A 24,676-nucleotide genomic window follows, 5' to 3' on the forward strand; every position below is an offset into this window, starting at 1 on the left:
TTGATGTAAAAAGAGTTATAGTGTGCATTGAAGTTTTCATTAGTCAAAAGAAAATATTTGGGAAATATTTTTATTCCTGGAGAGACAGAAAAGCTGACTCTAAGAAAGAAAATTTTAGCTGACCTAAGGATTTTTAGAAAAGAAGTAATCAATTGAGTTTGATATCTCTATTTCAGGGAGTGATTTTATCATTGTTGAAATAAATTTGGCATCATTATCTCCCAAAGACCTCTACACAACATCAATATATTTAAACTTATTAGGTTTATATGCTAAAAAAACACAGAGATGAAAATTATTTGGTACCAATCTGTTGATCCATTTTTGGGGGGCTCAGAGAATATTTGAATTGTAAATATATCTTTCCAAAAATATTAGTTGAACTGCTTACCTGATCATTCATAACGATCATGGTGCGAGTGAAGAGATCATGATGAGTAATTATGCCAGTAAACCACTGGGTGGCAGAGTCTTGTCTATATACTCTCACTCTATATCCATTTAAGGAATAAGGACCTTAAAAAAACAAAACAAAACACATGAAATAGGGACACCTTGGAGACCTTTTCATTTAAAAACTACCTTTTAGGAGAAACTATGTTATAGATGAGTAATATACTCGAGTACCAGTTTTCAAAAAAGTATTTTAGAAAACAAGTGAATATATATTAGAGCCAGATCATTCTTAAATTATCATTAAACACACTACTAGACACAAATACTTCATAACTCAATGGAAATAAAGTACATTATGTCAGAAACAATATTTCTGGGATCATGACTTAATAATACAACTGTACAAAATGTAATATTACGGTGGTCTAGAAAGTAGTAAGGTTACAAAGCAACTTAGTAATAAGGTTGGGGTACATGACTACATGGCTGAAATGAAAAGGTAATTTGGAACTTGATGCATATGTCTTCTAGTTGCCAAACTTTACCATAAGCAACTACTACATTCTGATTCCTCTGTGACAGCTAGGAAAAACTGCCTAAAGTCTTAAAACATGTAGAGATTGTTAAGTGAATTTATAAATATGGCACTAAAATGCTTTATTAAAAAACTATGGTATACTTTTGGATTAAATTCATTTTTAGGAAGGCTATCTACATACAGATAGCCTTTAGAAAATAAGGAAGGATTAAATAATGAAAGATGTATGTCCTTATATTCGTATTCAAATATACCTATTAAAACAAAAGTCACTCCACAGAAGAGTATAATGGAGCTAAAAATTTCTTCAGTTCCCAGGTACTAAAATGATGTCAAATACTTGGAAGGTAAACAAGAACTGTGTGTGTGGGGGGGGGGGTGGAACGAGACTAGTGCACCTTAATGATGGTTTTATACATTAACAATTTACCAAGTGCTTTCAAAATTTACAAGTGCTTATTTAATCTTCTCCAACTCTTAGGTACTGTTTTTCCCTTTCACAAAAATTTAAAAAGTGAAGTTGATAGGTTAAATAAGTTTTTCAGAGAAAAAACTAGGCCTGCATTTATTTCTCTATTTCTTAGGTTAATGTTCTCTTCCACAGTTATAAGACATTTAACATATTAATGGTTTAATATTTGCCAGTTTTTAAAAAATTTATGCCAACATCAGCCTAAAATATAAATCAACTAACACATCGGTAGAAAGTGTTCTATATGACCTATAAATTAAATACATTCGTAGCCATAGTCAATTATACAAACTCTAATCTTTTCTCACTATGAAAGAATAAGACTCCAAATTATTTTTTTCTGAATGTAATCTAGAAAAAGCTTATAGAATAACTCCAAATAATGACCAATTTTCAATTCCCATTAGTACACCATCTTATTAACTGTCTTGTTCTTCCACAACCAAACACAATTTGGTGTTAGCTTCCCATTAATTCTGCATAAAATGGACAGGAACTATATATACTGCCTTAATATTTTCACCTCTAAGAGTATGGTAAGAAAATAAAAAGTTATTAAAAAATATTAGCCTGGTTTCTTCAATAAATAAACTGTAAGGAAAGGAAGGGGGAGAAAAGATAAGACAGGACATATCAACCAATCAGTTTGTGGATATTTTTTAGATCCCCTTATTTATCAATCAATCAATCCCATTAAAAGTCACATAAGACATTTATGAGAACAATAGAAATTTGAGTATCTAGTATTTAATATTAAGGAACTATTAATTTTTTTGGCACAATAATATGGTGGCTTTAAATATGGATAGAATGTGGCAATGTCTGAAATTTGATAAAAGTAAATGAGAATGGATGTGAAAGGATTCACCAAGGTTTTATAGTTTTGGGGGCTCAGAGATAGGCACATGGAAGTTCACCGAAATATTTTATTTCTGTGTATGTTTCAAATTCTCCATATTAAAAGTTTAAAAATATTTAACCTAAGAATTTAATAAGCATATGATTTGCTGCTATAAATAACCATACAAAGCAAAAGAGTCACAATTTTGGGATTACCTCTCTTAATGCTTAAATGGCATGAAGTTGAGGGATGAGATAAATATGGGAATTTAACAAAATTCCTTTTTATAAATAATCAACAGAATAGCATATTCATGCCATATAGTCCAGTTTCAATTCAATTTCACAAAAAGCTTAATTACATTTACATAATGATTTTACTGACCAAAATAGCAATCATTAGGAATTACAAAACCTCACTGCTTTGAAAATCATACGTTGTAGACAAACTTGTAACTTAACAAAGGGGGGGGGACCCCTAAGTCTAGTATACTAGTATTGTGGTTATCACTGGAAGAAGGCAAACTGAAACAGGCCACTTTTATCAGATACCAACAGCATTCTTCAAAGGAAACCAATTGTGGCTTTAGGCAACCCTCTACTGCAAACAATGCTTCCTTTTCCAGGAAGGACACACCTAAAGTATTCTGTAAATATGGAAATTTTCCTATCAACAAAACATCTGTGTGCTTATAATTTCATGCCAGGCAGTTCACTCAAATTTGTTAATAAACTGATTACGTTACCAACTTTCTATTGAAATTATGATTTTTGCTATTATTTCCCCTGGTCTGTATATAACTCAAGATATTAGACTGGGCTTTATATATTTATATTGCACATAATTGAACAACAAAAACCAAACATGAGAAGTTGCCCAGTTCCAAAAAATAACCAATAATAATGCTTAACTGAAAAAGTTACCTTGCATAAAAATCTCCTGAACCTTTTGTTCCTTTATCCAGACTTTCACTTCTTCCTGAAGTTGTGGGTTGTCCCTGAGAACTGGGTTTAAACTGTCTATGTCGTCCTAGAATTACAGATTAAAAGGTCCACGTTATGCTGTCGTAACATTAATATTACTGATTTTCTCCTATATGTTCTAAGGACTGAAGAAAATTTCTTGATCTAATTGTATGCAAAAACACAAATTCATAAGTTATAGTTCATTAGCAATTACATAACGGAGAACAAGAAATTAATCCAGGATAAAATTTGATCCTTGACAAATGTCCTAAAGGCAAAATTTAAAATTTACCCATGTGTTTTCTAACTTCAAGTATGATCATATACAAGTTACCATTTTAAAAGGTTTCACTGTTAGAAGCAATATACAAACCAAATAGCATCAGGTCATCTAAGGTGGGTAGGAAAAGAATCAAGTTGAACATTTTAGTGACAATGCAAGTATACATAGATGAGTTACCCTCTTCCCAAAATGCCTAAAACGTTAGTTTTAAATGACAAAAGTCATTATTCCACTACTTTGATTTAAATGTCATTAGTTCTGTTCTACTCAAACTCATCTGACCAGTAACTGCATTGCTAAAAGTTTTATTATATTTTCAAGCCAGTGTCAAAGAATCCAGGCAATTAAAATTACATTATTTATGGTATTATCCTCGTAACAGGGTGGATCTAGACACAGAAACAACCAGTTCTCTCCTTGGAGATGTGAATCACACAGTCACATGGTTTCCCACAATCTGCTGGTCCCCCGCTGGACTCTTTGACATTCTGTTCTCTCTCTCTCTCTCTCTCAAAGCACCTCTGCTGCTCCTGAATTTGAGATCAGCGCAGGAGCCCTAGAGTAGAGCTGGGAAGAACAACAAAGCAGCACTGTCAATTGGCGGCCCTTTTAAAAGTGGACTGGCAGATTATGGAAACCAGTGAATAGAAAGGAGCTAAATGAAGGAAATTATATCTGGTGAATAAAAATAATCTGGGAGTTTGGAAAAGCCAAAAGTGGCTGAAGAGCACAACGAAGGAACCCTAATCAAACATGTCATACTTCACTCTTCTGCTCCAAAATTAATCTTAAGTGAAGCTTTTCCTTCTCATCTCATCTCTGCTTTCAGGACTACTCTGTATTTTTAATATTGTGGCAGATACTCTGATACTTCATTTGTAACTAGTGAATACGAACTCAAGGTGAAATGAAGGACTTTAAAGTTATCAACTATGTTTCTCGGTAAAGATGTAGACAGAAATGCTACTTTACAGCAGATGAAAATACTAGAGTGAAAAAGTGTCATACAAAAAGGTAGATAAACTCCGTCATAAAAAAAAATGCCCATGACATGTCTTCCTTTTTGTAAAGAAACTTTCTAGCAATCCTTTTTCTGCACCTCATCTCCGTTTAATAATATATTGCACACAGTTAACCTCATAATTTTAGGAATAGAAAGTACCATGGAAAGTTCATATTCTAACTCTCTTGATGCACGGCCGGTGACAGTCTAGTTCTAAGACAGACAAACACAGGAAAATCTCTACGTCCCAAGGATAACCATTACCATTTCCAGACAGCTCTGACAGCTACCCAAGTTCTCTTAAAATCTTTGACTTCTATACACAGATCCAAGTTTAACTCCTTGAAGTCAAGCACAAGCCTAATTGCGTTCCTACCTGATAGTTCTTCAAACATTTGGATTCTGGTTTTATGTTTCTGCAGACCTGAGTCTTTTTTGGTCTAAATACCCACCTTTATTACAATTTGCTTTTCTCACTGTTATTCTAGACATTTAACTGGCAAGAAGATGCGTCTTCATCGAAAAAAACCCCACAGTCACATGGGTGTCAGTCACTGCTAACTTATATGAAGTTTACTATGGTGGTCTATTGCTCCCAAGCCTTTATATATATATTTTTTGGGGGTGGCATGGGGTGGGGAAGATGAGGTATAAACTGCTATTAAAGCAGCACTGCCAATACTTGTAGAAAGGTACAGGTATGATCTATAATACTAGTTCCCTCTATTGAAATTCTATAGCTTAAAACTGTTAGAAAATTTATTTGTTCAACATTTATTTATATTTTATTTATTCAACAGGTTAAAATAATGGGCTGTATTTCCAAGATCACTAAAGCATAACCAGTATCTTCTCAACAATGACCCATTCATTTTATAGAAAAAACATACCATTAAAAACTGAGTCTATTTATTGAAATGACATGTAAGTTCAAATTTCTGTGTATCAATTTCCTCATCTATAAAGCAGTTACTAATATCCACCTCTTTCCATCTTGATGTTTTCATAATAAGATTTTTAAAAATTACCAAAACTAGTTTTCTTAAAACATCCAATTCTGAATTAGCATGTATTGGGTGACATAAATTACTAAATTAAAACCCATGAAAATTATCCCAACACACTACCTGGTTATGATAGTCATATTGTTGCTGAAGTCCTCTTATATGTATACAGTGTTCTGAAAGTTACAGGTATTTCTGTTAAGTTGTAGTCATTCCCATTGTGAGCCTTTTACAGAGGCTCACAAAATCATAAAGGATCAGATTTGTAAGAGTTGCTAGCAAGTAGCCAAATGAAGGCTTTTTTCCCTACTTAGTGATGTGATGAAAGTGTTGAAAATCAGGTAAAAAGTTATAAGGCAGACTCACAGAGATGAGAAACTAAGGATACGTGATATTCACTAACTTTCTGAATGCAATTGACTAATGAACTTCAACTGTGCCTCGAGTTTGAGATTAAAAAATAACTGCATAGTACTTAACTTTTCAGCAACTGTAGTACTTACACAGATAATTTTTATATTGAATATCTAAAATAATATATATACTTTACCTGAAGAAATCACTAAGATAGCAAATAAGTAGCATCCTGTATTGACTAGCCTCTCCTCCATACATTGTATCCAATATGTTACACTGCTAGTTACAACCTCCAGCAAAAGGAGGTTATAAATTATAAATGACTAATAGGAAAAAATCAGTTCACCAAGATCTGCTTTACTGGAAACTTCTATAGAAAACATGGAAAAGTTCTAATCAACAGTGCCTTGAATGAAATTCTGGGCCATACTGTTCACTTGTATGCTGTTTCTCCCTTTGCAAAAAAGAGGGTTAGCTCTAGATCAGGGGTGTCCAAACTTTTTTCAACGTTTTTCACCAAGGGCCATATGCGGTAAAATACCCAAACAGCCAGGCCACTCACTCGAGGGGAAGTACGTATTGTCTCACCTGGTTTATTTAAGTAAACTAAATATACTTTTGGAATTTGCTGCGGGCCAATAAAAAATGGATGGCGGGCCGCAGTTTGGCCACCCCTGCTCTAGATGAACATTAGTGGGGCACCTTAATATAAATAATAACAAAGACAATAGCTAACATGATTGTGCATTTGCTAAGGCAGAACCATGCTGACTGAGTGCTTTCCCTATGTTATCCATTTTTGTAACAATATTGTGAGGCTGAAATTATTATACCTTTTAAATGTTACACCCAGAGAGGGTCCATAGTTATAGTCAGGATGTGATGGAGAGACTATTTGAATCTAATTCTGTGACTCGAGAGCTCTTTTTACCCATACTCTCTTTCTCTCTTGAACCAGTACACCCAAAAAGAATGAGTAATACACTATCACTGTATTTCAAAAAAAAATTTTCAATTAAAGTTTATTGGGGTGACAACTGTTAGTAAAGTTACATAGATTTCAGGTGTACAATTCTGTATTACATCATCTATAATGTATTTCAAAATTTGACAAATTTCTTCACATTACATGTAAGAGGTGAAAAGTAACTATCTTAAAAAAAAGTATCTTATGAAGTCTGAATGGGTCAAAAGCAAAGACTCAAACAACATCAGGGGGACGTTATCTTTCTGTAATCTCACATTGCTTATGTGAAATTCTATATGTAGCAATAGTCTCACTCATCATGCAATCTTATTATCAGAAAGCGTAAAAAAGAAGGTAATTGCTTTGGCAAAGTGACTTATTCGTTACTTCCCAAATCCCAAATGCTATATATTTCTAAGTAAACACTGCCCTGAATTACTATTTGAGATGATCAAATTACAGATTTTTTTTCATGTGTACAGAAGAATATGATGGAATTTAAAAGAAAAAAAGCATTCCTTAAAACATAAAAGTTAAAATCAGGTTGGAATCTGTACTTTGACAGTGGAACTACTGCATAATCTAATTTTAAGTGATTCTCTACTTCATCCTTAATCACAGGGAAAAAAATAATTACAATAGTATGTTTTAAAAGATCACAGCACTAAAACATTCACATATGCCTCACGAGGTTTAACAGTAGCAATATTATGACAGTGTTCAAAACATACGTAACCATTACCATAACAAAATTATCCTTACTAGTTCAACAAATATTTTCTTTATGTGACACATACTATGGACTTAACTACTGACAAAAGAGTCAGCAGAGGCATGAGTTAGGTAATAATATACTAGTTGTGGGGGTGGCCGGTTAGCTCAGTTGGTTAGAGCGCAGTGCTCTTACCAAGGTTGCTGGTTTGATCCCCACATGGGCCACTGTGAGCTGCGCCCTCCACAACTAGATTGAAACAACTTGACTTGGAGCTGACAGTTCCTGGAAAAACACACTTAAAAAATAAAAAATAAGTTTTAAAAAAATAATAATATACTAGCTGTTTAGTTTCTATCTAGGTCACTGAGCTAATAGGCTTAATAATTGTAACAGATCTGCTCTAAAGTCCTACCTGATGTCTAGAATAGCACTTTCATTTTAGGATATTACTATCACAAACTGGAGTAGTTTTTCTCCGTTTGGACAATTTCTGATAGAGAATGACCCAATACCTGCTTTCAAATTGATACTGATGGCTTAGTAATGGAATGATTTCTTTTCCCCTGCAATAAGTTCTTGACCTTTGTGGTGACATCTTAAATCCCACTATATAAACTCACCCATAAAAACCGTACTTGATTGTATTTTATAACAGTTACCATTAAAAAAACTATCTGTATCTTGAATGTTAAGTTAGATGATTGAACATGCTTTGCTACACCATTTTGCCAGTCATAATTTAAGTTCATGCTTCAGCAAAATTACAAATGATTGCTTTTCATTTGATCCGTGGAGTTGCTAGCTAACAGTTAAAAACATGAACATTAAAGTCTATCTAGGTCAAGAGTGATACCAATTTCTATCATGACCAATTTCTGTATTAATTATAAAAGAATCTACTTCATTAATAAGGATTTACTGGCGCAGGAAACTAAGTTTCAAAGATACTATGGCCGTCTTCAAAAAGCGCAACTGTCTAAATCATCTTCAGTTTTAATCAAATGCAGCTATAACTGAGGGCTTCCATGTATTTTCATGATTTAAAGCAAGGATTAGCAAACTTATTCTATAAAGGGCAGAGTAAGTAAGTTAGTCTTTGTGGGTCTTACCATCTGTTACAACTACTCAACTGGTATTATAGCACCAAAAGCAGCCAACCAATACATAAACGAATGAACATGGTTATGTTCCAGTACAATTTATTTATTGGCATTATGTATGACATTTGAATTTCACAGGATGTTCAGATGTCATGTCTTGTGATTCCTCTTTTAAAGTTTTTTTCAACTGTTTAAAAATTAAAAGGCCTTATAAAAAACAAGAGGCAGAATGGATTTGGCCTATGGTTATAGTTTGCTTACCACCCATGATTTAAAACAAAAACAAATAAACTACAGGTATGAAGCAAGATTAAAAACTCTAATTAATGCAATGCAATTTGATAGCAAATTATTGCAAATTCTATTTCCATAAATGGCTTAACTATACATATTTATGAGCACAGAAAAAGAAATCAATTACCAAATCCATTTCATTTAAGAATTAAAGAAAAAGTATTTTAAGATAATTTTTAAGGCTTTCACAAGTAAATGAGTTTCCCAAAACATTCTTGTGCCACGTTTAGCCTTCCAAATATAATAATGTGCTTGATTGTAGCATGGAAAAATTACCCACTTTGAAAGATAAGATTTACGCCTTTAATGTCAATGAGAATTATATTCATTTTATACAAAAGTTGGTACCATCCACTTCTCTGGACTCCATAGTAGGGGACAAATAGGTACATGTATTGAAAAGAGGAAATTTTCTAAAGTTAGTGTTCCAACATTAATCCTATGTTTCACATATCTGATTTATTAAGAACACCAGAGATTAATTTTTAAACCTCTCTCTATATAATTTTTAAAAAGATGCATTTTGAAGTTTCGTATAATTAATAGATAAATAAGTTCTATATATATGCATAATTTCACAACTCCTAGTTGATGTTGGTTAATTCAGGAGCCTACAATCCAGACGATGATTTAACCAAAGCAACAGAATTCTTTCCTCTTTCGTGTAATAAAGAAAGTAATGTGACACATGTTCATTCCGTCTAAATTTATATTCTGAAACCACACGAGAAAAATCTAATTTCTTAATGGAAATGATATAACAGTAGTCAATACAATAAAATTCTATTTTCACTTAATACTATTAACAAAAATCATTCTAGAGCATGGGAGTGAAAATATTCAGAAAATATGATAATGTTTAGGTGTATTTTTTATTGGTAAAAAATGATTCAGTTGTACAAAGGAAAATAGCAATCTCCAACATTTCGATCTTTTGTAATTTTTAAATGTATGAAATATATGGTTTCAAATAATATTCTTAGCATTAGTGTTTCATTTAGAAACACAAACATAAAAAATAAAGTGATGAATGACCCTGACCCCACATCAATCTAAACAAAGCAATTCCACTCAACAGCTTAAAAAAAATTAGAAGTATTTTAGTATATATTATCCCTTAAAAATATTTCTGTAAGTATCTTCATCAGACATTGTGGCCTAAAGGCAGTTGATACCTTTAAGTGTTAAAAGACAGTATCTAGCATGTCAATAGGCACAACAGTTTAAGTTTGTCCATGCATAAAATGAAAACATCACCATAGTTTCCCCCCACATTTTTCATGTTTCCAATATCATCCATTTTCACAACATCATCACTTAAGAATAGAAGAACACATTAAATTATTTAATATCAAGAAGGCTCCACAGACATTATAGGTCCCTAAAGCTAAATATTTTGTCCTTTTTATAAAATGAGAACTATAAATATAATACAATTGGAGCACTGAGTTATATTCACAATGGTGGTTTATAGGATTACATACAAATGAGTTTATAGGATTATATAAAATGGTTTATAGGATCATATACAAATTACAAAATCTCTCGTTAGAAGTTGAGATTGAAAACTGAGTATTTTCTCCTTAAGAAGGTAATGTAACTATCTCTGTATGAGGAGATAAAAATCAATGATCTAATTTATACTGTCTCCTAAGGAACACAGATATTAAAAACAAACAAACAAAAAGTGCACGGGAAGATCTAAACAAATACAGTGACCATATGACCCTCTGAAAAAGAGAATGATTAGGGTTGAAGAGCAAGAAAATGTTAACACTACATCTTGCCACAAAATTGTCTCCAAACACTATTGAGAGAAATATCAATAATTTTCAAATTATTTTACCTGATATTTTCTGCTATATAAGGTTAATGCTTTGTTATTTCTAAAATGTTTTAAACATAATTCTGAATCTATATTGTCAATTTTAGAGACGTGATTCTTCATAACACATTATATGCTAAAACATAGAATTTTCTAGATTTACATCATTGCAAAAATTTTAAGTTTTTGGTAGAATTTTAATTTATTGTAATTATTTAGAAACTACTTGATTCTCTGTATATATACCAAACATCAGTCCTTTAGTGTCAGTGTGTTGGAGATTTTATGTATCCACACTAAAAAAACAAAAAAACTATGCAAAACTTTAATGTACACGCATCAAAATTAAGCAGGTATATGGAATTCACTCACCATGATCCTTATTTTGTGTGATTTTTTTTTTTTTTATCCCCTGAGAACTGACTTCAATGACTGTGGGGATAGAGTCCCAGAGAGCAGTTTCCAGGCTCTTGGCCTCGAGTGGGGAGGTGCTGAGTGAATGACCATCAGCTGTGATTGGTTGGCCATCAGCTGTAACTGGTTAGCCAATTGGCTACTGATGTAACTGCGGGGCTGCGTTAAATGGTTGGTTGGTTGGTTGGCAGGCAGAGACATGAATGGAGGGCTGCGGCTCGTGTGGCTACTACTGCGTGTGTCTCCCCCCGCCAGAGAGAATATAGTGGTATGACTCCCCTATCTATGGCTCCGTGGGTGTTCCTTTTTGGCCTCGCCATATCCTGCGTTCTTATATGGGGAGCGGGACCAGAGGATCCGCAGGCCGCCCTGCACGACAATGACAATTAAGCTTCACTTTTTAAAAAGCTAGCTGTAAAAGCAATGACTTGTTACAAACAGCCTGAGTGGCCTTAGGAAGTTCTTGAGAAACACAATCAAAGGCATTGACTTGTAGAAATCAGGGAGCAAGCCTAAATAAAGTCAGCAGTGAATCTAGAGGTGGGTCCTATTCTATGGATTACAGGCCTATAAAACAAGGAGATAGACTATATATCTTTACTTATATATTATACTTATATATTTATTTACCTTAAAAATACTTATATATTTACTTATATATTATACTTATATATTTATTTACCTTAAGAACTTACTTTCGTACTTTCTTCTACAGTCTTTTTTCATAGTCTTAACCATCCTTTTGTCAATATATTACTATAACATTATCAACTTTCTAGAATATCCCCTTTCTGACATTGCCCTGACTAAAACAACCTACCAATCTTTCAGAATTGTTTTATTTACCATACACCTCATTGATCCTAGTTTCAGAAAAGCAATTTTTTGATGTACATGAACGTTAAAAAACTAAAATAAAACAACTATATTTGGCCCTTTGCAATAACATAATTTACCTATAAAAAAAAGTTGGAAAATGATATTAGTTAATAATTCATTTCAGAGAATCACTACATCTAAAACCCTGTACCTTGATCCCAGAGTATTAACCGATACTACAGAGGATGAGTATTCCATTATCCTCAAAAATCTCCCTGAAGCTTATTGCCTTGCTAAGCAGTCAGCCATTATATAACCATGCAAATATTTAAGGAATCTCTCCTTGAAACTTCCATTTGGTATTACTTGCCATTATTTATATCATTAATAACTAAAATGGAAATGGTTATGATAATTTAAGAGAAATATATATATATAATACATATAACACACACACACCAGGGGTACCAAAAAATGTATACAAGTGGACACTTTGGTCAATGTTGCTCAGCAGTGGTTCGATGTAATCAGAAGTATCTGAATGCTGATGGTAACCACTTTGAGCACCTTTTGTAATTGCAGAAGTCAAAGGTTGCTTTCATCTTTTGTTATTGGTATATATTGAGTATTACAATTTTAATAGTTTTCCTTTCTTAAAATGTGTATACATTTTTTGGCATGCTCTGTATATAAAGATAATGAGAAATTACAAAAGCAGTGAAGTTCCTAAATTTTTGAAAAGCCTCAAGATTTTAATTTTATGTATAGTTATAGTTCTGAGTTTCTTTGGACTCCTGACTTCCCATATTTGTACAAACTGAAATATGATAAGGTACAAACACATTCCTATATTATTTGCCTTATATATACATTCATCATTGAATGAATTTCAAAGTTCATTTTCTGTTTAACTTAAAAAATATTTCCTCTATTCAAATATCTGGCAATCTCTAATTCTTGACAACTTAAATGTTACTGTAAATGTCATTTAAAGTGAGAAGAAAGGTTCTAACTACAATGATCTCTACTTCCACTGAATATTTTAAATTATTCTCTCTACTAGCTAATTTTGACACATTCTGATTTTGAAAAGTGGCTTTGGCCTGAAGGCTTTTACCAAAGTTTATTAATATAAAAGAAAAAATAAAACCAAAACTATATATTTAATGCAATCCCAACTCAGTAAAGGTTACCGTAGTTTGTTAATTCTTTATAGCTAAAAATGTGTCCAGTTAATATGTATAAACTAAAATATGCTCAATGGAGCATTATTATTTTCTCAAACTCTTCAAAGCATATTATAATAACTTGTATTATTATGTACATATGTATTATTATGTACATATGTATAATAACTTGTATAATAACTTGTATACAAGTTATTATAATAATTTGTATGTATTTTCCCTAGGTATAAGAGTATAATCATTTTCACTCAGACGAAAATACTGCCTGTAACATTAGTACCGACAAAAATAAAATAAAATAGAACCAAATTTAGACTTCATGTCGAGTAAAAGGACACATCTCAAATCACAACAAACATACAAGGCCAACAAAATTTAATGATAAATAAGAGTAATTTAATATAATTTTCTATCATTACTGTTCTGAGTTTATATCCCAGAATTAAAATATTTCCTGAAAGAAAATCCACTTATTTAGGTAACTGATACACCTTTAAATATACTGTATCTTAGCTCAAAAGATCACAAATACAATCACAGTAACATTCCTTTTCTTCCAACTAGAAAAGAGTAATCCATTTTCATGAGTGATTACTTTCCTAAATTTTTCTAAAGATCAAAAAGTCTCATTCGCAGAGTTCGTAAGTATTTACTATGAAACAGACACTGAGCTAATAAACATTTTACATTCACTACGGTATGTCACTTATTTCTCAAAATAACCTTGTGATGCAAATATTCTTATCCCCATTTTGTAGAAGAGAAATTGACATATTAGATTTGTCCAAGGTTACACTGATCATAAATAGTGGCGTATGGATTTAAACAAAAGCAGAAGTCTGACCTGAATTTCTCATGTTTAAATACCACAATATACTACTACTTCCCTTAATATCTTCTTTCCTTTGCATATCCGTATTCAGTCTGATCTGTAATGAACTGCCCATCCTTCAGTGAATATCTGACTAATTGTTTAAGGCTTAGGCTAATTTTAAATATTTATACATTTTTTTTGCAGTAATTCTACAAAACTTTCTTCTAAGGAAATGCAAAAGGCAGACAAAAATTAGCATACAAATATTTACCACAGTATTTATAATTGAGGGGAAAAAAAACCAAACACCTAAATGCAAGCTACTGGGGGGTAGAAGATGGTACTTCCATCTTGGGAATTATTAAAATGACATCAACTTAATTTTTAACATGTAAAAAAAGCTGATGCAAAGTTAAGCTATAAAAACAAAATAATGAGAGATCAACACACTTTTTATTTATGTAAAGGGTTGGAGAGTAAATATTTCAGGCTTTGCTGGCAATATTCTACTACTCATCTCTGTCATATTAGCATAAAAAGGAGCCATAGATAAACACACTAGTATGGACATATTCTCATAAAACTTTATTTATAGGCATTAGATTTAAATTTCATATAATTTTAACATGGCATGATATTTTCTCCAACAGCTTAAAAATGTACCATTCTAAGCTTGGAAGCAGTAAAAAAAAAAAAAAAGAAAAAAGAAAAGAAAAGAAAAATCAAGCAATGACTGAGATTTGGCCTATGGGCTACTGTTTGCTGACAACAGATCTAAATGATCATTAAGTATATATAAAGAAAGTAATTCCACACACGCACGCATACACAAACAAGACTGGAAGGAAATTTGTCAAATTTTAATGGTAGTTGTCTCTTGGTGTAGTTTTGGTAAGTACATATTATTCTTCTCCTTTTAATTTTACTGTATTTTTATAAAGTGTTTATGTTAATGAAGAAAAAATAATTTAAAAAATTTTTAAAAATACAAATTGTTAACTAAATCTTTTCTAAAAGATGAACTTTGGGTAATTATTTGCTATAGATATCCACTGTGCTCTTTAAGTCTTGAAGTTACTCCTCTCTTCATATCACATTGTATTACAATTTTCTGTCTTTTTCCTTGAATTCACCAAGCATCTTGAGGAGCTCAATTTTTATTTTTTTATTTCAATTGCCTAGAATTTATTAACCAGGTAATCAATAAGTCAATAAAATTTTACTGGCTGAATCAGGTGACTTTAAAGGTATTATTCAAAAGTACTTTCTTAACAAAAATAAAATTAGTTCCAAACTGGGAAAAATACTGTAATCATCACCATATAATGGTCTTTCATATGTACACATCATAAGGAGTACCACCCAAATAGATATAGGAGCTAATGGCAAACAAATATGTCACAAAAACATGTAAGTCAGAAAAACTCGGGGCAGCTGGTTAAGCTCAGCTGGTTAGAGCGCGGTGCTCTTAACAAGGTTGCTAGTTCGATCCCCACATGTGCCACTGTGCCCTCCACACCTAGATTGAAATAACTATTTGACTTGGAGCTGATGGGTCCTGAGAAAACACACTTGAATAAATAAAAGTTTAAAAAAAGAAAAACTCTGTAAAGAAAAAGTTCTGTCTCACCACTATTAAAGAACCACAAATTTAAATTTAAAGTGCATTCCAGTTTTTTGGTTGATCAGATTGGGAAACTTAAAAAATTTATGACACCAGTGTTGGGGAAGACAAAAATTAAGGCATACTTAAAAAGCAATTTCACACAACCTATTCTGAAATAATGGGTGTCTCCGTAACTCAAATTAGCACACAGGACTTGGAAAAAATTAATAATGTGAATAATGTCAGTGAATAATATGTGAATAATGTCAGTGTAACACAGAAGTAATGTTTCATATGCCATTTATTTATTTTTTTACTATCTAGTATAAGCAGTTGAATGCTAAATATACACATAAAGCTGAACACAGTAGTAGACCCAATACCCATCCATCCCACTTTGTTCTTAGTTTAAGGTAACTAACTGTATGCTGCCTTAGAACTTCATATTGATTAGACTGCCCTTATTTTATTTTGCTTTTGACTCCCTAATTCAGCAATCTCAATTCTTCCATAAACATTCTTAGTATCAAATAACCCTCACCTTTTTCTTAAATGTAAAGTAATATATCTAACTACTTATTAGAAATATAATGTCTTTGTAAAGTCTACTAGTATTTTTATAGGACTATTATTGTTTATGTTAGTACTCTTGATAAAAATTTGCATGTGCTTTGAACATTCTTCTCCAACACTATTTTCCTCAAAATCCTTGTCCTTCTAGAGTGAAATTTTGTAGAATATGAGGTTTTTCATGTAAGGCTATGTACATATGTTAAATACACACTCTTCTGCCCAACAATTAACTTTCAAGGAATCTAAGGAAATAAATAAATAACAAAAAAAATAACGTATGTACAATAAGATTATCTTTATGTTTTAAAACAGAAAAACGTTTTAGTAGTTGCTCATATACCCATCAATACGATACAATACAGCCAGTAAAAATGATTACGCAGGTACGTTTACTTACATGGAAAAACGCTGATGACATAGGGAGAGAAAAACATCACAGAATAGAGCGATGTATTTCACATTAATACTAATTTCCTTTGTTATACATTAAAGTTCCATCTGAAGAAACTTAGTTTCAATAACAAATACAATATAATCTCATATTTATATTTGAAGAGAAGCACTTTCCTGTATGTTAACCTTATTTAAGCCTAAAAACACCTTTGCTAGTTTGATATTATTCTCTCCACTTTACAGATGAGGAAACGTTCAAAGATTAGGTAATTTACCCTCAATCACATGGCTGGAAAGCCTAATGTCAAAGCCCTTCCTATATACCTTCTACTAATCCATGCGCTTGCAGAATCAAAATTTTGAATACTCTCTGCTGGGTATTCAATAATTTACTTATGATATCAGTAACATGATCACATAAAGTGAAAGGAAACTCAAATTATTTTAAAATATAGAAAATGATGTTTACTAAATTAAAATAACTTCACAGGAATGTGGTATTCCAAGATTTAGAATGAATATCATAAAACACCAGATTATACAATTTATCAGATATAATTTATCAAATCATCAAAAGGACTTTGGAATAGGATACTCTATATTAATAGACATACCTTATTACATCAAATAATAACAGAAGAATTACATTATCTTGCTTTATTAGTTCAGTTATATCAAGGTTAAATTAAAAAACTAACGAGATTATTTTTACTGTGTTAATTAAAAATAATTACCATTTGTGTCTTTCTGTTAAACTCCCAACTGAAATCAACCTCTTTAAAAAAAAATACTTTCTTGAATAAAGTTTATGCAGACCCTGTAATATTTTTGCATTTTTAATATACAACTTGCTAATAAGTGTCACTGGTATACGGTCCTCTCCTCTTAATTACTACAAAGCAAAAAAAATTAAAACAAAAATTAAGTAAAACTTTTAAAACACTTGAAGGAAATACTTGTCAATATTCTTTGTGCTAACTTTAATAATAGTTTTGAACTTTTTATGGCAGTTCAAAAGTCTGGAAGGCAATTCTTCTTTCAGGCTATTTATCCGCATGGTTTTTACACAAGTTGAGTCATCATGAGTTCAATCTATTGAGTCACCTGCTTACAGCATCTGCCAACCACAATTTACTAACTGCAGCTTCCTCAAACTTACAACTGAACAAACTCAGGAAGGCCTGGGAACTGTTTAATGTTTTCCAAAGTAGCAACTGAAAATATTCTTTCAGAACAGCCAAAGTTTAAAAAAATAAAACATAAAAGCAACTCCCTTGCCCTGGATGAGCACTCCACCTGTGGCAGTCTCACCCTACCTTGTGCTCCTCACTGCTGGGGGGCAAGGAAGTTCAACCTAAGAAGGAAATAAAATTATATGCTCACATAATTTTTGGAAAGTATCCTAAAAATAACTCCTAGGGAAAAAAATATACTGAGCTAGAGTATGCACACAACTGTGTCAATAACTATCCTGATTATAAGTTAACATTCATTTTGTTGTTGTTGTTGTTGTTTTTTACTTTTTTTTTGGGGGGGGGAACATTGAGGGACAGTGTGTTTCTCCAGTGCTCATCAGCTCCAAGTCATTGTCCTTCAATCTAGTTGTGGAGGGCACAGCTCACTGACCCATGTGGGAATTGAACCGGCAACCCTGTTGTTCAGAGCTCGCGCTCTAACCAACTGAGCCATCCGGTCACCCAACATTCATTTTAAAAAATTGTTTTAAAAAATATAACATGAAAAGGATATTACTTCAAAATTAACACCGTACCACATACTTTTGGGGGCTGATTTTCGTATTTCCTACATATTATTTATTATAACCTCTAAACTTGAAAAAGTATTGTACCATACTTCTCTTTTCTCAAAAAGAATGAATATAAATCTAGTGCAAACTGAGGTAATGAACAAATCCAGTAACTTGATAGACTTGGATTTGCCCAGTGACTAAGTCTTTCATCATGACCCCCTATTTAAGCCTATCTGTTCCCTTCATTGGGGTCAGCAAACACAAACACATGAGGGATGCATCATGTTATTCAAAAAACAGGAGAATGTTAAAATTACAACTCCAAAATATCATAATACAAGAACATCTTAATTACCTTTTATTGTTAAGGAAGATAGTATGTACCACGTACTTCACAATGACTTACAATCATTGTTTTGTGATTCCTAAAGGGTAAGTTTAACTTCTCTAGAACATCTAATTATAAAAAAGGGAAGAGAATATAACCAAATGAGGTATATTAAATGCATATTATAGTTTCTGTACACTAAAAGGGTAGTTTTTTTAAAGACAAGTTACAGAAATAAAATTGATCAAAATTCTACTAATTCTGAATGAAAATATTTCTAGAGTCCCTTCATTAAATAACACACTGAACACAATTTAAGCTGATCATCAACACTCATGGTTGTCATCATTACTGATTACTGTATTATGATACAATCATAAGTATTAATCGATGTAAAGTGTTGTTGCTTCTATACCAAACTGTCCCAGAAAGACAGAGCTGTAACTGTTTTTAGTTTCTTTTGTAATCTCTTGTGCTGTTAAGCTTCCAATCCACCATCATCACACTTTTTAAACATTCTCCCTTTGGCTTCTCACATGCTATGATAGAGGAAACCAGATCAGACAGCTTGTTGGAATTATGTCTGAAATAGTCTTTGAGTGCGGGACTAAGAGTCTCCCTTATGAGTAAAATATATTAGGATTATATTTCATTCAACAAGATTTTGAACACCAAATGTCAGTTACTATGCCAAAAGACTGGCAAATACGTATGAGTTTCTGCACTCAAGGATTTTACAACCTGTTGGAACAGAGACTAACACAAATCAATGAAATACAGATTAAAGAGAGTTATACATAAGGTATGCCTTCTCAATGTCATCTACTTGATCACTATTTAATATTCTAACTTGCTGAATGTGTCAGCTAGACTGTGTTAAAGAAAATGTAAAATGAAAAAATAAATTCTAACTTGCCCTTCCCCTCTCCATTCCTAATTGCTCTTACCCTGCTTTAACTATTATTCCCTTTTGACTTGGCAGTAAACTATCATATAGTATCATTTACTCAACATATTTATTATCTACTGTGCCTCTAGAATTTAAGCTCCAAGGGGGCAGGAAATTCTGACTGAACAGTGTCTGGTACACAGAATGCTAAATAAACAGTTAAATGAATAATAGCACAGCAGGGAGGTCTGGACTAGAGTTATAGATTCAGAAGATAGGGTTTTAAATGATAGTGAAAGCATTGGAAACATGACACTGGTTAGCGTGAGTAGTGAAATGAGAAGCTACCAGAAAAGAAAACTGGAAAATCACCGAACATCAAAACTAGAGAGAAATAACAGCCAGCAAGGAGGACGGATAAATAGTAGGGGAAACCTGAATAGAGATTTCATAGAAGCAATAAGAATAAAGAATTTCTTAGACAGTGATCCACAGTGTTAAATACAAAGGTTCATTAGGATAGGAATGGAGACTGGAATAATCTATTTAATAATTAAGAGATTATTAGTGATCTTAAAATCAGTTTTGTGGAAGTAGAGGCAGAAGAAGCCAGGCTGCAATAATTGGAGATGCTAGTGAGAGGTTAAGAAAATATAATATAAAAGGTCAGATTGTATTTCTAATAAGTCTGGCAATGAAGGTAAGAAATGAAAAAAGGCAGTAACTAAAACAGATGGGATGGGAGAACGTTTCATTTTAGAATGCAGAGAATTGATTTATACAGTGAAGGAAAAGAAAAACAATAACAATAAATTTAAGCTATGGTAAATGGAGGAAGGTAGCCATTAAGATGGATTCTGGGGTGCAAGGACAGAAATAAGCCTTTTAAAATACAAGGCAGAGAGAGGAACACTTCCAAGGCTATAAAACATAAAAAACTGAACGAGTATATCCCATTAGGGATATATTCTAAAGATAAAAAGAACTGCAACAAAATACTGAGACTATTTTTAGCAATTATACTGTTGGTAGAAATTTTAGTGTTATTCTAAGTGACAGCGGCATAATGTTGGACAAAGCAAATTAGTAAACATATGATACTCTAATTCTTTCATTCCTGATGTTGCTTAGAGACCTTGTAACTTTTTAGAACATGACTAGTATAAATAATTAGAATTGACTACATGTATAGATACTTTACAAATTTATGTATGTACGTACACACACAAACATAAACAGAAAATTTAAGGATGAAATAATATGCGAATATTGGCCATGCATTGTTAATTGTCAAAGCTGGATGATAGAATAGTAAAATGATTCCCACGTACCTATGTCTATATATGTTTTAAATTATCTGGCGGAATGGTGGGGGGGAGGGGAGTTTTATCACATCACTCTACTGCTCAAAACCCTCCAAGACTTCCACTCTAATCTCAATCATAACAAAAAAGTCTTTGTAATAGCCTACAAAGCCCTACTTACCTACCTTTATTTCATTTTCTAGTAACCTCCATATACTTGTCTACTTGCTATTCTCTGAATACTTTCATTTTAGGTTCTTCCCATTTTTCTGTTCCAGCTAACACTTCAAACCAGGTTTTATTTTCTCTGTAGCTCTTATAGTCTTCGAATACACTAAAATAGTTACTTTTGATTGTTATCTCTCTCTTCTCACTAGAAGGTAAGCTATATAAAGGCAGAAAATTTTTTCCTGTTTTTTTCATGGCTGTACCTTAAGTACCTAGAAATTGTGTCTGGGACATAGCAGGTGCCCAATAAATATTTGTACAATTGAATTAGAGAAAAAAGGGACACATCTCTGAGACAAGAAAAATGGTGGTAAAGAAAGGTGCAAAAATAGGTATAAGGACAGGAAATTAAGAGGGTTCTTGCTTGTAACCTTAATTTCCTCTGTGCTGCAGGAGAAAGGCCGTCTACTAAGAGAAAGGGAGGAAATTGAGAAGTGGAAATTTGGAATAACTGCTTTAGGAAATGGAAGCTCAAAAGGAGCACAGAAAAGGATGCCAACTGGTACTAAAGGCTCCACCGAGATTTGGGACAATACAGTGACACTGAAATACATGGGTGTAATTTTCTCCTGTAGTGTTAAGCATTTAGGGCAATGTTTTCCAACAGAATTTTCTGCAATGATGGAAATGTTACAAGTATCTGCACTGTCCCACATGTTTATCTGAGTATTTGAAATGTGGCTTGTATGACTGGGGAACTGAATTTTTATATTTACTTGTACTTTAAATTGAAATAGTCACATGTGACTAGTAGCTACCAACAATGGGCAGTGCATATTTAGGGTAAAAAGGAGAGAAAATAAATAGTCAAAGATTAAAAACTTAAAAGGTAGATGTGACAGAAAGACAAAAGCATAACGAGTTAAGATGCTGGTAAAAATGGTTGAACTAATAATATACCACAGGAAAGGTACCTCGGCTGGAAAGAAAACCATAGAAAAAACTAGTAGGAGAATGTGGGAAACTTACCAATTATGTGACCCACTGGTAAGGTAGTCAAGTCTGTGAATGATACCTATTTTATCCGCTCAGGATCTACAAAACAATTACTTCTAATGGGCTTCTTGGAGGTACACATTTATCACGAACTGAGATTTATCCAACTAGACCTGTTTGTTTTCTGAACTCCTACCATCACAAAAATTTTATAGGGTACCAAGTTCTTTCATATATGTTATAGCTTATAGAAATGGCAACACTATCATTAAGCAGGCATGACATACCTAATTTTATATATGAAAAAATAATTTAAAAAACCTGTTAAGTGGTTATATGCTGTGCCCAAGATTTCAGACACTAAGCAGCAAAGTCGGGCTCAGCATCTGAGTTGGCCTGTTGTTCTACTACCAAAATCTGATTACCTTTAATAGATGTAAACTTTGCCTCCCGAAAGAGAGCCAAAATTCCCTAAGAAGACGCATTTTATGTATCTGTATGTGTGGATATGCCTAGATATATTAAAATAGAATCTCAAAATTTGCAATTTATTCTTTAACTGTTGTGTGCTGTTTTGGTTTTTCTCTCTATATTTTAAAATTTGATTAATTTGTAAACTATTTGATTTTAATATTACCACTAATTCAGACACTCTAAAGTCCTTGGAGTTCTGGGGCAAAAGGCAGAGGTACCCAAGTTGTGCCATCAAATTGAATTTATACAAATTTAAGTACAAATACGTACATTTATACCTATTTATGAAACAAGACAGAATGGGAAAGATACTCTGGAAGTGATCAAGCCCAATAAAAACAAATCAGTAAGTTCAGCCCTCTCCTTCACAGTACTAGCAGTTCTTTCGTATGTATCTTTTAGAAATGGCAACACTATCATGAGGCAGGTATTACGTATCTAATTATGTTCACATAGCAGTGAACATTAATTAACTATATGCTCTTAGCCAGAGCATAGTCTCCCAATCCTTCAAACCACAACATGCCAGTCAGATGCTACCAACTGATGCAAGTTTGCCTGATAACATATGAGGTCAGACAATTAAGTTCACAAAGTGTGAACTTATCCTCCTAGAAAAAGTGCTGCATACCTCATTGCTGAGTATCACTATGGTCACCTCTGAAGTACTCCCCCCTTGGGAAGCTATGCACTGATGCCAGTGCCTAGTCCACCCTCCAAAGCAACTTTGGAACTGTTTTTCTGGAATGGCCATCAGAGTTGTCATCGTATTACCCTTGATGTCCTGAATGTCATCAAAATGTCTGCCTTTCAATATTTCCTTTATCTTTGGATAAAGGAAGAAGTTATTGGGGGCCAGCTCAGGTGAGTAGGGAGGGTGTTCCAATACAGTTGTTTACTGGCTAAAAACTCCTTCGGAAACAGTGCGTGTGAGCTGGTGCTTTGTTGTGATGCAAGTGTCATGAATTGTTGGCGAAAATTTCAGGTTGTCTAACTTTTTCACGCAGCCTTTTCAGCACTTCCAAATAGTAAACTTGGTTAACTGTTTGTCCAGTTGGTACAAGTTCATAATGACTAACCCTCTGATATGAAAAAAGGTTAGCAACATTATTGCAACAAGTTCACAAACTTAACTGTCAGACCTCGTATATGCAATAAACATTAAGAAGAATTCTCAACAATGGGCTTTGTTAATTAAGCACTGGAAGGAATTGTTGGTTCCTTGAAAATAGGAGTAGACATGAGAGAAACAGAAAAAAAAATCCTTCTGAGATGCTTCAGGTATATATTGCATTTTGAAAGTTTACATACTGAATGTCTTAAAGAGCTTTAAGCTTGTAGATTATATATACGTGAGGAGACCTTAATATATCCAGATTTTTTATTCATCCCTGTATGTAGAATTTTCTATTTCCAAAAATGGCTATTGCATAAATGGCAGAGAAGAAAGGTTATTTAATTGGGAAAATGAACATGTTATTTCCATGCAAAAAACCTGACTCCCAGGCAAAGAACATCTAAGAAAAGCACTGGAATTTTTAAAAAGTCCCTTACACCAAACTTAGAGATTTGAGATATATAGGTATACCCATTTAAGTGCAAACGTGATAGAAACATATTACTCATTTATAATTAAATAACTTTCATCAAATAACTAGGTCTAAAGATCTCAAAGAATGTGAGTGATATAAAAATTTGATCTGGAATTAGACTATATTGGTAGGGGACCATGGATAGCCAAGAGAAAACATCACATCGAGACTCAAGAGGAAGCAGAGCTATGGTAACATTCAGAAAGCAGTGACAGATACTTTCTCACATTTAGGGAGCTGGCAGTACCTGGTAAACTAGTCTACCGACCACTTCTAAGATGACTTGACAAGACTGCTTTGAAGGCTTCCACTTTTTTTCAGTTGTCTCAATCTATAGTCCAACAGCTCTAAACACAGGGTGGGAATGCACCGCATTGGCAGTATGTGGGGATGTTTTCCACTGGCATAATGACTGGGAACAGGACTACAGTCATTTAACTGTGCGAAAGCCAAAGATGTCCTACAATTCACTACAAAGCAAAGAATCAAATATAAATAGTGTCCGTGACTGTTAATTTTGTGTGTCAATTTTGCAAGGCTATGGTACCCAATTGTTTGGTCAAGCACCAGTCTAGATGTTGCTGTGAAGGTGTTTTTCAGATGTGATTA

The 24,676-nt window shown here is 32.9% G+C and overlaps 1 protein-coding gene across 7 annotated transcripts in view; it reads right to left on the bottom strand.

Moving 5' to 3' along the window:
* Positions 1-24,676, bottom strand: part of JMJD1C (jumonji domain containing 1C) — a 254,632-nt gene that overhangs the window by 42,066 nt on the left and 187,890 nt on the right. For 6 of the 7 annotated variants that reach the window (XM_033130717.1, XM_033130712.1, XM_033130713.1 and 3 more), the window contains 2 exons: positions 3,171-3,276; positions 392-516 (listed from right to left, as the gene is read on the bottom strand). In XM_033130717.1, coding sequence (XP_032986608.1) covers positions 392-516; positions 3,171-3,177 — 132 coding nt within the window. In that variant the 5' untranslated portion in view covers positions 3,178-3,276. Of the gene's footprint in view, positions 1-391; positions 517-3,170; positions 3,277-3,849; positions 3,976-24,676 lie in introns of those variants that run through there. The other variant, XM_033130718.1, reaches the window with a different exon arrangement.

Source organism: Rhinolophus ferrumequinum, chromosome 16, assembly GCF_004115265.2.
Source record: "Rhinolophus ferrumequinum isolate MPI-CBG mRhiFer1 chromosome 16, mRhiFer1_v1.p, whole genome shotgun sequence".
NCBI lineage: Eukaryota > Metazoa > Chordata > Mammalia > Chiroptera > Rhinolophidae > Rhinolophus > Rhinolophus ferrumequinum.